Source organism: Pristis pectinata, chromosome 35, assembly GCF_009764475.1.
Source record: "Pristis pectinata isolate sPriPec2 chromosome 35, sPriPec2.1.pri, whole genome shotgun sequence".
NCBI classification, from domain to species: domain Eukaryota; kingdom Metazoa; phylum Chordata; class Chondrichthyes; order Rhinopristiformes; family Pristidae; genus Pristis; species Pristis pectinata.
In genome coordinates, this window is record NC_067439.1 from 13,743,958 (window position 1) to 13,757,792 (window position 13,835).

The 13,835-nt window shown below is 48.3% G+C and overlaps 1 protein-coding gene across 2 annotated transcripts; it reads left to right on the forward strand.

The window, feature by feature from the left end:
* Positions 1–561: 561 nt before the first annotated feature.
* On the forward strand, positions 562–13,769 carry LOC127586345 (synapse differentiation-inducing gene protein 1-like). Of its 2 annotated transcripts, XM_052044214.1 has the most exons (5): positions 562–695; positions 4,600–5,089; positions 10,161–10,310; positions 10,624–10,655; positions 12,165–13,769. In XM_052044214.1, coding segments are annotated over exons 2-5 (651 nt in total). In that variant the 5' UTR covers positions 562–695; positions 4,600–4,621; the 3' UTR covers positions 12,166–13,769. The 2 variants fall into 2 exon arrangements, with proteins under 2 accessions (XP_051900174.1, XP_051900173.1); XM_052044213.1 differs by lacking the exon at positions 10,624–10,655.
* The last annotated feature ends 66 nt before the right edge of the window (positions 13,770–13,835 follow it).

Consider the following 13,835-nt stretch of genomic DNA (forward strand, 5'->3'; position numbering starts at 1 on the left):
TGTTTTAGTGATGCTGATCAAGGGATTAACACTGGCCAGGAAGCCAGGGAGATCTCTGCTATTCTTGTTCAAAATGATACCTTTGGATCTTTTTGAGACGACAGGTGTAGATTCAGTCTCAACAACCTGAAAGGTAGCATCTCCAACAGTGCTGCACTCCCTCAGTACTACACTGGCATGGCAATCTAGATTTTGGAGCCCAAGGAAGGTGAACCACAGCCTTCTATCCCAATGCTGCCCACTGAATCACAGAGAACAGACATCTGAGGGTGCTCGGCAGCCTCCCAACTCACTCCATAGCACCAGGCTGATGACAGAAGCTGTGTAGGCGGAGGGAAGGTTGAGGAGGGGAAAGAAAGTGAAAAGGGGGTGAAGGAGGCTGAGAAGGGGAGGGAGGATGAGATAGGAGAGGGAGGGTAAGGAGGAAAGGTGAGGGAGGGCGGGTGAGCAGCGAGAAAATAGAGAAGGAGGGGTGAAGAGGATGAGGAAGGGGAGGGAGGTGTGGCTCCGACTGCTGCATGGAAGGTTCTGAATTCAGGCGCTCAACAGGTCCAAGCAGCAGAGGCAGGAACACGGCGGGCGCTAGGACCGAGGGTGCGCCCTGCGGGAGCGCTGGGGCTGCGACCAGTTCAGTGAGAAGCGGCGGACGGAGCGGAAAGTTTCCCGGCGGAGGCGCAGCGCTGACACGGCCCGGGGTAAGTGAGCGGGTCCCCCACGCTCCCCCCTCCAGACGCCAACACACACACCCACCCTCACCCCCTCCATCACCCCACCCTCCTCCCTCATCCCCACCCTCACCCCCTCCATCACTCCTCCCTCATCCCCACCCTCCTCCCTCATCCCCACCCTCACTTCCTTCCCCATCCCCCTCCCCTCCCCTCCCTCATTCCCTCTCATCCCTCCCCTCATCCCCTCCCCTCCCCTCCCCTCCCCTCCCCTCCCCTCATTCCCTCCCCTCCCCTCATCCCCTCCCCTCCCCTCCCCTCCCCTCCCCTCCCCTCATCCCCTCCCCTCCCCTCATCCCCTCCCCTCCCCTCATCCCCTCCCTCATTCCCCTCCCCTCCCTCATTCCCCTCCCCTCCCTCATTCCCCTCCCGCTCTCATCCCTCCCTTCATTCCCCTCCCCTCCCCTCCCCTCCCCTCCCTTATTCCCCCTCCCCTCTCTTATTCCCCCTCCCCTCTCTTATTCCCCCTCCCCTCCCTCTTCCCCCTCCCTCCCTCTTCCCCCTCCCCTCCCTCTTCCCCCTCCCCCTTCCCCCTCCCCTCCCCCTTCCCCCTCCCCTCCCTCTTCCCCCTCCCCTCCCTCTTCCCCCTCCCCTCCCTCTTCCCCCTCCCGCTCTCATTCCCTCCCCTCATTCCCCCTCCCCTCTCCTCCCCTCCCCTCCTTCATTCTCCTCCCCTCCCCTCCTTCATTCTCCTCCCCTCCCCTCCTTCATTCTCCTCCCCTCCCCTCCTTCATTCTCCTCCCCTCCCCTCCTTCATTCTCCTCCCCTCCCCTCCCTCATCCCCCTCCCCCTCTCATCCCCCTCCCCCTCATTCCCCTCCCCTCCCTCATCCCCCTCCCCCTCTCATCCCTCCCCCTCTCATCCCTTCCCCCTCTCATCCCTTCCCCCTCTCCCCTCTCATCCCTTCCCCCTCTCATCCCTTCCCCCTCTCATCCCTTCCCCCTCTCATCCCTTCCCCCTCCCCCTCCCCTCCCTCATCCCCCTCCCCTCCCTCATTCCCCTCCCCTCCCTCATCCCCACTCCCTCATCCCCCTCCCACTCCCTCATCCCCCCCTCCCTCATCCCCCCCATCCCCTCCCCCTCATTCCCCTCTCCTCCCCCTCCACTCTCCTCCTTCCCTCCATCACCCTTAACTCCTCCACCAACCCTTTATCCCCTCCGCCATCCTCACATCCCCTCCCTCCACTTTCTCCCCATTCTCTCTCCCGCGCCGCAACCTTTCACCCTTCGCCCCCCCCAGCTGAACCCACCTCACCCTCTCTCCCCAGCCTCCCACCAAACCCGCACCCACCCCTGATCTCCCTCCCCCCCTCCCCCAACACGATCTCCCCTCAACTCCCGACCCCCTCACATCCAACCCCCGCCCCAATCTGACCCATTTCATCTCCCACTCTACACCCACCCCCCCCCAAATCCAACCTTCCCCCCCCCTCGACTCCCACCCAAACATCACCCCTGCACCTTGGTCCAGCATTGCACAGCAGCAGAAAGTTTGATGAAGTCCCTGAACAGCGACTGGATACCGATCTGCAGCAATACAGTGCATCACCCAGCGCTGAGATTGCTGCCAGTGTGTGGCAGGTCTGTCAGTGTCGCTGGAGCAGAATGAAACATTTCGCACATTAACGTCACACCATTCATTCTATTTTTCACTTCGCACAACATCTCGTTATCATTAATCTCTGGTTTTTTATTTACGTTCTCATTCATTACTTGATCGTTCACCCCTTCACCTCCCCCACCACCCCCACCAGCCCCCCCCCCCACTCCCCCCTTCATTCTCCTCTCGGCTCTGTTTCAGACTCTTTATTCCTTCATTCTTTTTGTTCTCTCTTCATCCTGTCTTATCTTTCCTTCCACCCACCTTCTCTCACCCCGCCTCGTCCTCTTGCCTCTCCACTCCTTCCTCATTCGCTCTCCCTTGACCCATCGCTCCCCCTCCCTCTCACCCCTCCCTTCCCCCTCCCGCACTCCGTCTCCCCTCCACTCCCTCTCCCCAACAATTTCTCTCTGCCCCTCCCTCTCCAATCCCCTTCACTTTCCTGCTTCAGCTTCTCACTCCTCCCCCCGCCCCAAATTTTACCTCTGTGTGTGAGAGAGGGGCAGAACATGCACGTTTATGTTTCTGTGTGTGTATGTGTGCCTGTGTTCTATGTCCATGTGTATATGTGTTTTGTGTGTTCATTATTGCATGTATGTGCATGATCATCTATGTTTGTGTTTCTGTGTATGTACGCGTGCCTGTGTTCTGTGTCCATTTGTGTGTTCTATGTCCATGTGTGTTTGTTTTGTGTGTTCATTATTGCATGTATGTGCATGATCATCTGTTTGTGTTTCTGTGTATGTACATGTGCCTGTGTTCTGTGTCCATTTGTGTGTTATATGTCCATGTGTGTTTGTGTTCTGTGTGTTCATTATTGCATGTATGTGCATGATCATCTATGTTTGTGTTTCTGTGTATGTACATGTGCCTGTGTCCTGTGTGTGTCCATTTGTGTGTTCTTTATTCCATGTGTATATGTGTTCTGTGTGTTCATTATTGCATGTATGTGTGTGTGATCATCTATGTTTGTGTTTCTGTGTATGTACGTGTGCCTGTGTCCTGTGTGTGTCCATCTGTGTCCGTGACAGCCTGTCTGTCATTTTGTGTATGCTGGGGTGCAGTTTATTTGCCAAGTCGTTTCTTCACTGTCCCTATCTATTGAAAACTCATTCATGTAGCCCATGGAGAGCTCTCATTATTTACAACAGCTCCACGTGACTTTGATATCCATTCTCTCTCCTCTGTTGCATTTCTGGTTGAATGAGTCACTGGTGATTTGGACTGAGGTAGGTATTGCACAGAAATGTCACACAGCGACTGTGCCATTAGGAGTGGGTTTTGTGCATCAGTGTGAAAGCGAAGCAGATAGCCAGTGTGGAGCTCAGAACAAAGATGAACAATGCATGAGTCAAACCAGGGAGAGTTAAATGGCCCCAGCTTTGTATAAGCACTCTCTGGCTTGTAGAGAAAGATGTCGTGAAGGCAGGTGAAGATCTAAACTGAGAAGAGCTATATGGTACAGGGTAGCATTTTCACACTGAATCAAAAGGTTGTGTGTTCAAGATCCATTCCAGACATTTGAGCACCAAAAGGGCCCGTGTAATCTCCAAAAATACCCCAATGTGGGGCAGCCTTTTTGGTGAAATGCCCTCTCGCAGTTGGTTGTAAAGGATCGGTGACTGTTCACAAGTACAGGAGGAGGCCATACTTCTGAGACACACTTAATTGTTAATGCATTCACACATGGGACACAGGTGTCATTAGCAAGGCCAGAACCTGGTCCTCATTGGCATCCACCAGGTAAAACAACAGATGCTATTGGGCCTTCTCGAGATCTCTCCATGGGTCATGTGAGTCAGTAGTCAGCAGGTAGGTGACGGCAGTGGAAATAAAGTACAAACCAATATAACGTACAGAATAACAGAAAGACACACACACGCACACAATAGTCGACACACACAGAACAGAGTACACACACACACAAACACACACACACACACACACACACACACACACACACACACTATAGTGGACACACACAGAACAGAAAGAGACATGCACAATGCTGGAAGTGCACAGAACACAGACACACACAGAACACAAACATATGCATGTGCAGTCACACAGAACACAGACATAAACACACACACACACACACACACACACACACACACACACACACACACACACAGTGTGGTGAAGGTGTCCCACATGTAGATTCATTGGCTCTAATGTGCACTGGGTTTGGAAGTGCGAGATTTTTGTCTTTATGCAAAAACTTGAAGATTTTAATATTGGTGGACAGGAACAAACCATTGTTTTGTTCAGCAGACATGACTCAGTGAACCTATTGATGTTGGCGGGACAGAGGTGCAGAGCAATGGAAAATGTGCATGAGCTCCAGAGACCCTTGTTGGGTGAGCAAGCAAAAGGCAAACCCTTCGGTCATGCCCTGCTCAGCCGATCCCAGGGGGAACCTACGTCTCCCCCAGGTGGAACCACAGATGTGACCTGGAACCACCTGACTCCGAGCAAGTCCCCACCCAGAATGGATGCCTGGCTGGTCCAGCAGCTCCTGGATGCCTGCTCACTGAAGGATGCCGTGGAGACTCTGGGCAGGCCGAGCCTTGCACTCCGAGTGGAGTCCGGGGTCCTGTTGAACCTTAAGGGTTGCAGTGAGACCACCTTCACCGAGGGCAGGAGTGCGGAAGAGCAGACTGGAAACCATACCCAGCCCATGGACCTGGAACCTGAAGCAAATCTGGACAAGGTTCCAACCGTCTCGATCGATGTGGAGGATGTCCCATTTCTGGAGATGCAGGTAAATTGGTTACGATGGAAATTAAAATGGATGGCCATTGTACTGCCTCCTCTTCCTGATTCATTATATTAATTTGGGATATGTACATTACTAGCAAGACCAGTGTTTATTGCCTACCTCTAAATGCCCTTGAGAAGGTGATGGGGAGCTGCTTGTGATCGATGCATCCTTTCTTGTGACGGTGCCCCCACGGTGCTATTGGGGAGGATTCAAGGATTTAGACCCAGTGACCATGAAGGAATGGGAGTATATTTCCAAGCCAGGATGGTGTACAACTTTAAAGGGAACCTGCAAGGTGGTGGTACTCCCATCGCACCTTCTGCCTTGTTCTATTGGTGGTAGAGTTGCCACTTACATTTCCAACTTTCATGGATTTCTTGTGGGAAAACAGCCAAGGAATCTGCGGAACTTGAGTTGGATCCAATGTGCTTTTCCCTTCCTGACGAATCCTAATCCCACTCCGCACCTGCCTTTTCAACGCAACAACTTGCATTCATAATGCAACTCTAACACAGCAAAGCATAATAAAGCACCTTAGAGAAGCGTTATTAAACAAGTTTCAACATGTATTGAGATGCTAGGGCTGACAACCAATGCGCAAAGCTTTATGGGGTGTCTTAAGGAAGGAAAAGAGAGATGGAAAGGTTTAAGGAGGGAAGTCCTTGGGTCAGAGGCAACTGCAACTGAAGATGCGTGTGTCGGTAGTGATTAAAATATAGGATGATCAGTCCTGGAGGAGCTCAGAGATGACCAGTGGCTGTAAGGCTGTAGATGGCAGAGTTAAGGTGGGTTTCAAAACAAAATTTTAAGATCAATATGTTGCTTAATCAGGAGGTGATATATGGGAGCAGAGTGAATGGGATTTGTAGCAAGTTTGGCAGTGGAGATTTTTTATGAGCCTGGTTTTAAAGAGTGAGATGACCCAAGTGTACCTCCAACCCTTGGTCCGGTGCTGTCTGTGTGGAGTTCACAAGTTCTCCCGATAAGCGTGTAAGTTCCTCCGGGTGCTCTAGTTTCTTCCCACATCCCAAAGACGTGCAGGTTTGTAGATTAATTGGCCACTGTAAATTATCCCTTAGTGTAGGTAAGTAGCAAAAGATTCAAAGATCAGAGAGAGAATAAGTTGTGGGGGTACAAGGAAATAAGGACTGCTGGGATTACTCTTCTGGAAGCTGACATGGACGAAATGGGCTGAGTCACTGTATGTATAAACTTTGGGATTGACTAACTTCTTGGAGATTTTGGCAAGTTGTTTTCCAAATACTCACACAGGCTTCCTAAATCCATCTTTCTGTTGTTTGTCTGGGACCCTTGCTGGTCGGAGAATTTTCTTGCATCAGGAAGCTCAGCCCCCTTGCCAAATTTTCTGAGGAGTTAGGAAGGCTGATTCCATGGAATAGATCGTTCTCTTGTTGGTGGATGACATTGGGACAGGAGCTGTGATGCACTAACTGTGTTACTGTACCATTCATAACTGTAAACATGTAAATCTTAATTAAAATGTTCAAGTTTATTGTCATGGGCATACATACCTAAGGTATAAATGCCATGAAAATTAGCTTTTTGCAGCAGCAGAACATTATTATGAACATGGCAAACATAAATCATATAAACTTAAATTTAACATAAATTATACATAACTTACACAACACAATAAACAAAAATAACATAACGACCTCAGTGCAAGTTGAGGGAAATATAATCCGAGGTAGAATCAGAGTTTTTCAGGTTGGTTCAAGAACCTGATGGCAGTGGGGAAGAAGCCGTTGTTGAACCTTGAGATGTGGGTCTTTGGGCTCCTCTACCTCCTGCCTGATGGCAGTAAGTGGGAAAAGTGGGATGGTGATGGTCCTTAATGATGGAAGTGCGGAAATGGTCGGCAGATCGGGCGGCATCGATGGAGAGGAAAAGGGATGTCACATTTCAGGAACTAGTTCTGACGAGAGGTCATCAACCTCAATCATTAACTCTGTTCTTGCCCTCACAGATGCTGCCTGATCCACTGGGTATTTTAACCATTTTCTCTTTTATTTCAGATTTCCATCATCTGCAGTTTTTATGATTTATTAAACTTTGCATTCTATTGAGGCACACTTCCTGGGTTACTTTGTACCCTCAACAACTCCCCCCCCCCCCCCGAGGAGTCCACTTGCAGTCATTTTCAAAGTAGAGATCACAGCCCTTGGGTGGTGATGGGTTGGGGAAAAAATTGTCTGTCAAAATGGGTCGTCAGGCATGGGGTAGTAGTGTGGGGCCCAAGGAATGTAGAATGCAGGAGAAGGGCCTAGAGAACATGGGGAAGGGAGAAAGGCCCAGGAAGAAGGAGGGAGGGAGGGAAAAAGAGAGAGGATGGCGGCCCAGGGAGTGGGTAGGGGGAGAGATAGAGGGGACAGGGGGATGCTGGTCTGCAGACCAGCGCGTTATACGCCCTACTTCCCCCTTGGTTACTGTAGTGCTGAATAACAGTGAAATATACATATTTGTATGACTCTGCCTTTTAGGGTTTAACCAAAGTGGTTTAATGGTATCTGCAATTAGATTTATAAACATCTAATTATTATTATTGGGTCATGTGGATAAAGCATTTAGTTAAATTGGGTCGCCAGAAAATAAAGTTTGGAAACCTCCAATCTGGATGAGAGGGTTGGGTGAGAGAGATCAGAAACCCCCTCCACGCCACCATCTAGTGGCTGGTGTATGTAACCACCTCGTGGTAGTCGACAGCAAATCAGAAAAGGAAAAGTTGAAACAAAGCATGGTCGAAATCCATAATAAGAGTGTGGCCAATAAAAGATTTCCATAATTGGCTTCTGTCAGATGTTAGACTGGCTGAGCTGAAATAATGACTAGATTATGTGCTCAGGGTTACAAATCCACAAGGTTTCTGATGCAGAGCCAAATAAATGACACATAAACTGCTGTTCCCTCAGTCCTTGTTTGTGAGTGGAATACACATTCTGAAATTGTCTACAATTCAAAGTGTTGTACTGTTTGCATCTTTGGACATTTCTGAGACTTGTGTTTAATTTCCCTCTAACCCTAACCCTTTGTTCATTTTTCCTCATTATTCACTTCTGTGAGGTAATAGTCTGCATGAAAGAGACATTTGAGCTTTGATTTAATTGGTTCCTTTGGGATTAGAGTAATACTGGTTTAAAATTTGAACCACCTAAATGTAAAACTAAAATCCTTTGAGACCCTTTTAATACTACACTAAGAGTGTGAAGAAGAGACAGAGAGAGGAAAGGGAGAGTGAGAAACAGGAAGGTGGAGGTGAAAGGAAAAGTGATGCAGGAAGTGCAGAATAGAAAGGGAGAGAGAGACAGGGAATTCGGGAAGTGAGAGAAGGAAGAGGAAGTATGTTTAAGGTACATAAGGCTTGAATTTTTTGATTTTACTGTCGGTAATGGTTGTTGGCTCTGCTCCCCCTGCGGAGATTTCTCCCAGAGTCCTGACCAACACTTCACTCCCAACATACTCTTCCTCAAATAAGCTGTTTGGGCATCTCACAGGCAAGGGATGCCTGGGAATACCACAGCTACCAATGCTCCCCTCCACCCTGACTAGGAAACATATCACCGTTCCTTCATCTGCCTGGTTCTAATACAGGCCGTCTCTGGGTTACAGAGACCTGACTTATGGACACGAATGAGTCCCATATTAAATTCAAAAGTCTGACATCCATTCATTCATTCATTCATTCCCACAGACGACAGAACTAGCTTCCTTTCTCTCTCCGCTTTCAATAATTGTTCTTTCTTGTCAGTCTTGTGTGCTTTTGATACAATTTATTACAACGCAGTGGAGGCGTGGTTACCATATCGAGTGATTTTTCTGTATTTTCCACCTTAAGAACAAAACCAACTTAGACCTGTAAAAACAGAACCCGTTCATTACCCAGGGATGGCCTGCAGTGGAACTCCTTAAATCCAACAGCACAGTGGGGTTACTTTCACCAGATGGTCTGCAGTGGCTCTCCATCGCCTTGTCAAGGGCAGCCAGTTAAGGGCAATAAATGCAGGACCAATGCACTCCAATCACACCCACACCTCTCTCCACAGATGCAACCTGACCTGCTGGGTATTTCCAGCATTCCCTTTTATTTCAGATGTTGTGTTCTGCACCTCACTGTTCCTGCATTATCTTTTCTTCTCTCTTATCCTCATCACCTTCCTCTGTTTACACCTTCTCCAGACAGAGCAGCTGGAATTAAGTCCCATTTTTAGACAACACCAACAGCGTTTCTGTCATCTCTATGACCTTGGTGTCCACCCTATCACAGACGTTCTCTTCACCCTGCCCTCTCTCTGCAACTGAGAACCCATTTGGATTTCTCATTTTTACGATTTTGATAAAGATCTTCGACCTGCAATGTTAACTCTCCCTCACCCTGTCTCTCCACAGTTGCTGCCTCACCTCCTAAATATCTCCAGCATGTTCTATTTTCAGATTTCCCGCATTTACTGTCCCATTTCCCTACACAGATGCTGGGTGACCCACTGAGTTCCTTCAGCATCTTGTTTGTTGCTGTAGATTCCATCATCTACAGTCTCTTGTGCTCCAAAAAACATTGGTTGCTGTGTTAGCTTCATTTCAATGATTATTTACTGTGAAGTGCTGTGGGGTATCCCAGGGATTGAGGGGGAGGGGCAGGCTTACTTTACGATAATTATTTGGAAGTGCATCGTTAAACCTTCCATAGGCTATGTGCTTCCTATCTGAAAGCAGAGCGTCCTGTTACGCTCATGTGTCAGGCAAACTATCTCATCACGGCCCTTGCACCCTTATTGTCTACCTGCACTTTCTCTGGACCACGATATTCTGCATTCTGTTACTGCTTTTCCTTTTGTACTACCTCAGTGTACTTATGTTTGGAATGATCTGCCTAGATGGCACGCAAAACAAAGCTTTTCACTGTATCCTGATACGTGATAATAACAAATTACCAAAACCATTGGTATAAAAGCAGCAAATGGAAGGCATTGGTATAGATATTCTCATCACTAGTGATATACTGAGCCATTGGGTATAGCAGGTTGAATAACAGAGTATTTGACATCACTCTTCACAGAATAACCACTACATCGATGACGACAGTGATACTGATAGTGACAGAATGTTCTCCCTCAGCATCCCTCAGGATCACCTGGGTCTCGTCATCTTCTCCATGCTCTGTTGCTTCTGGCCGGTGGGAATTGCTGCGTTTTGCTTGTCGCAGAAGGTGAGGCAACACATTCCCGTGGGCAGTCTTCAAAGGTGTAATATCCTAACTACAAGGGCGAGTTACAGAAACTTGGGTCTTATCTCTAGTTTTGGTGGTTGAGAAACAAGCTGATCAAGGTGCTTAACACCCAGGAATTTGGAAAAAAAAACACTTCCTCTGGAGGGATAAATCCAGATGGAGGGAGAATATCAGAGAAAGCATTCATGACTAAGATCAGATTTGATTAAAACGTGGTGGATATCTGGGAATCTCTCCTGTAGCATCAGTGGGGGCCTGGTTTTCAACACTCCTTTTTATTCCTTTCCTGCAGGGCAGAATCGCTGATCACCCCTTGAGAAGCTGGTAAGCTCCCTCCTTGAGTCACAGCTGCCCTATTGGTGAAAGTACTCCCACAGGACCAATGGGGAGAGAGTTCCAGGATTTAGACCCAGTGATGATGAAGTGATATAATTCCAAGTTGAGATGGTGTATGGCTTGGAGGAGAATCTACATGGGGTGGTGGTCCCATCCACCTTTTACCCTTGTCCTTCTTGGTGGTAGATAACAGGTTTAGGAGGTGCTGTCAGAGTAGCCTGGGTGAGTAACTGTGGTCCATTTTGTAGACGGTACACACTGCAGCTACCGTGCATGGGTGGTGGATGGAGTGCCATCTAAGCGAACTACTCTGTCTGGGACAATGGGAGATGGACTCATTCTGTTCAGTGCAAAATATTTCATCACACTCTGAAGTGAGGTCAATAGATGTTCATTTTTGACAGTGTCTAGGGGACATGGAATGAAGGCAGGTAAATGAAGTACAGAAACACTGATTATACTTGAATAACAGAACTGGCTCAAGGTGCCGAATGGCACACTACAAGTCTTTGTGCTGCTCCATCAAGGACGAGGATTTGTTGCAGCTGAGACTGTTGAAATGTGACTGTTATTGACCATCTGCAGGCAATATGGATGGATTAGTACTACTTAACCATGGAAAAATTTTCTGGCACTGACAACCCTCAGGGAACTTTGTCTTTGTCCTCTGCCAGTTGTAGCCTCTGCTGCTGCCAGATTTCCTTCCTCCCATCGCTGGCAGCTCTGCTTCAACTGTCTAAACTCATTCATTCTCCCTTCCCACCTTTAAGATCATCAACAAGTGCTCTAATAGTCCCAAATTCTGTTAACACAGCCGAGGCCTGTAAAGTTACAGGTGCCATATTGATGCAAGTTATTCTTTCCTAGAAGGTAGATGCGAGTCCAACTGATGTGCCTTGTTCACCACGAGCAGGAGTGTCATTGAACCATACAGCACAGAAACAGGCCCTTCAGCACCCACATCCATGCTGACCATGAGGTATCCATCTGTACTAATTCCAGCACTAGGTCCATATATGCCTTGACAGTTCAAGTGTTCATCTAGATACTTAAATGCTGTGAGAATTCATAGCTCCACCACCCTTCTCGGGCAGTGCATTCCAGATTTCAACCACCCATCTTGGTGAAAAATAATATCCTCAGATCCCCTCGAAACCCATGCCCTCTAGTTTTATGGGGAAAAAGTTTCCACCCTATCTATGCCCCTCAAAATGTTGTATACCTCTGTCAAGCCCAACCCCTGCCCCCTCCAGCCTCCTGCACTCCAAGGAAAAGAAACCCTATCTCCCCTCACATCTGAAACACTCTACCCCAAGCAACATCCTGGTGAATCTCCTCTGCACCCTCTGCAGTGCAATCACATCCTTCCCATAGTATGGAAAGTAGAATTGCACACTGTTGGATTATCAATTTGAAATACTTTGAGATATTGTTAGAACACTTCTCTATTTAATGCTTCCATGTGACAATGTAACTTCTCATCTGGTGCCCATCCAGATCAGCAAAGCCATGGACAAAGGGGATTATCATGAAGCCAGATCTGCCTCCAAGCAAGCTTTGTGTATGGCTATCTGTTCCATTGCCCTTGGGGTCTGTACATACATTGGAAGCGTGGTGGTTCTTGCCATCTACATGTCAAGGAATGGCCATGCGTAGTGGCAATCTCCACAGGGACTGAAGAGAGATCGTCACCTGACACATCTATAATTGCAGACCAAGTTAGGGGATGTCCCAGCACAAAACTGTCAACCACCCTGATTGAAGCTGACCAGTACTTCTGCCCAAGGGCGTCTGATCCATGGAGAAATCTGGGCATGAACTCCAGTGGCTGCACACTGTATCACAATCACCTCACTGTATGAGCAATTGATTCGTCTACCATTAACAGGCAGCTCCATCTTGACTATATGGGGCAGGATGAAGAGTCTTGGTAACGAGAGGGGAGGGATGGAAAAGGTGAAAAGGGAGAGAGAACCTGCATGGACTGGTGGGAGTGGGAGGGGAACATGGGGTGTGGATCACCCCTCTGCCCCCGGTTCCATCCGCCTGTCACCCATCCACCTGGGTTTCTTCCTTCTCCCTTGGTTGACCTTTCCTATCCCTCTCCCACCTGGTTCCATCTGCTCATCATCCTTCCCTTATCTGTTTCCACCAGTCACCTCCAAGCCTGTCTCAACATTCACCTCTCCTCCCTCCCCACCTGGCTCTATCTATCCATATCCCTCCTACTCCTCCTCATCTTGTTCCAACTATCACCTACCAGCCTCAGCCCTCCATCTCACTTCCATATCCTGGCCATCTTCCCTCTACAGTCTTCGTCCTGATGCAGGGTCTCGACCCAAAACATCGACCATCCCTTTGCCTCCACTGATGTTGCTTGACCCGCTGAGTTCCTCTGGCAGTGTGTTTTTGCTCCAATATTCCAACAGCTGCAGTGTCTTTTCTCCCAAAAACTGCAAGGAATGTTTGGCCAAATTTAAAGAGAAATTGGATAACGACTTAGAAACTTGTCATATGCGTTCATTATTCTACATACATACACCCTCAATGGCAAGGGCAACATTCATTGCCCATCCCTAGAGCCACATCAAAGTAGAGTTCTAGAACTGCTGCAGTCCTGAGGATCCAACCTAAGTAATTTGTTTGGGACAGAGCATGGGGAACTTTCCAATTTATGCTTCAAACAACTCAACATTGATTGTGGATGTAAATACCATCTTCACTGCTGCAGTCATGTAGCATAAGGAGGCAACAGAGCAGGAAAAAAGGAAAATTGATTCCAAAAGACACTAATGCAATTGCAATGCCGAAGCAAAACGATACAAATTCTTTATGACAGTGGATCTACATCCCAATGGTAGTCATCCATCCATAGAACTTGGAGGCCAATGGGAGCCAGCCACAGTAGAAAGGCAGTCACCAATCCCTCTCTGCTGGAGAAACTGTATCCCTCTGGAAGCAAACACCTATGGACCAGTTGGTGTTACCATGGAAGGAAAGAATATTTTTTCTTACATGACTAGAATTTGTCAATGACACAGGTGGCAGGAGTGACTGAGCTACAAAACAAGGCAGTGATAGCTCTGGCACTCATGCTCTAAGTAACACCACTGGGTGACGGCAGTGGATAATGGAGAGCAGGGTTTCTTTAATCTTGTTAACTTACCT

Bases quoted from the DNA above. Each gene is read 5' to 3' on its own strand.
- LOC127586345 (XM_052044213.1), top strand. From the start codon at position 4,622: ATGTTGGCGGGACAGAGGTGCAGAGCAATGGAAAATGTGCATGAGCTC. The intron at 5,090-10,160 runs GTAAATTGGTTA...CACTCTTCACAG, and splicing joins TCCCATTTCTGGAGATGCAG to AATAACCACTACATCGATGA. The intron at 10,311-12,164 runs GTGAGGCAACAC...GTGCCCATCCAG, and splicing joins CGTTTTGCTTGTCGCAGAAG to ATCAGCAAAGCCATGGACAA.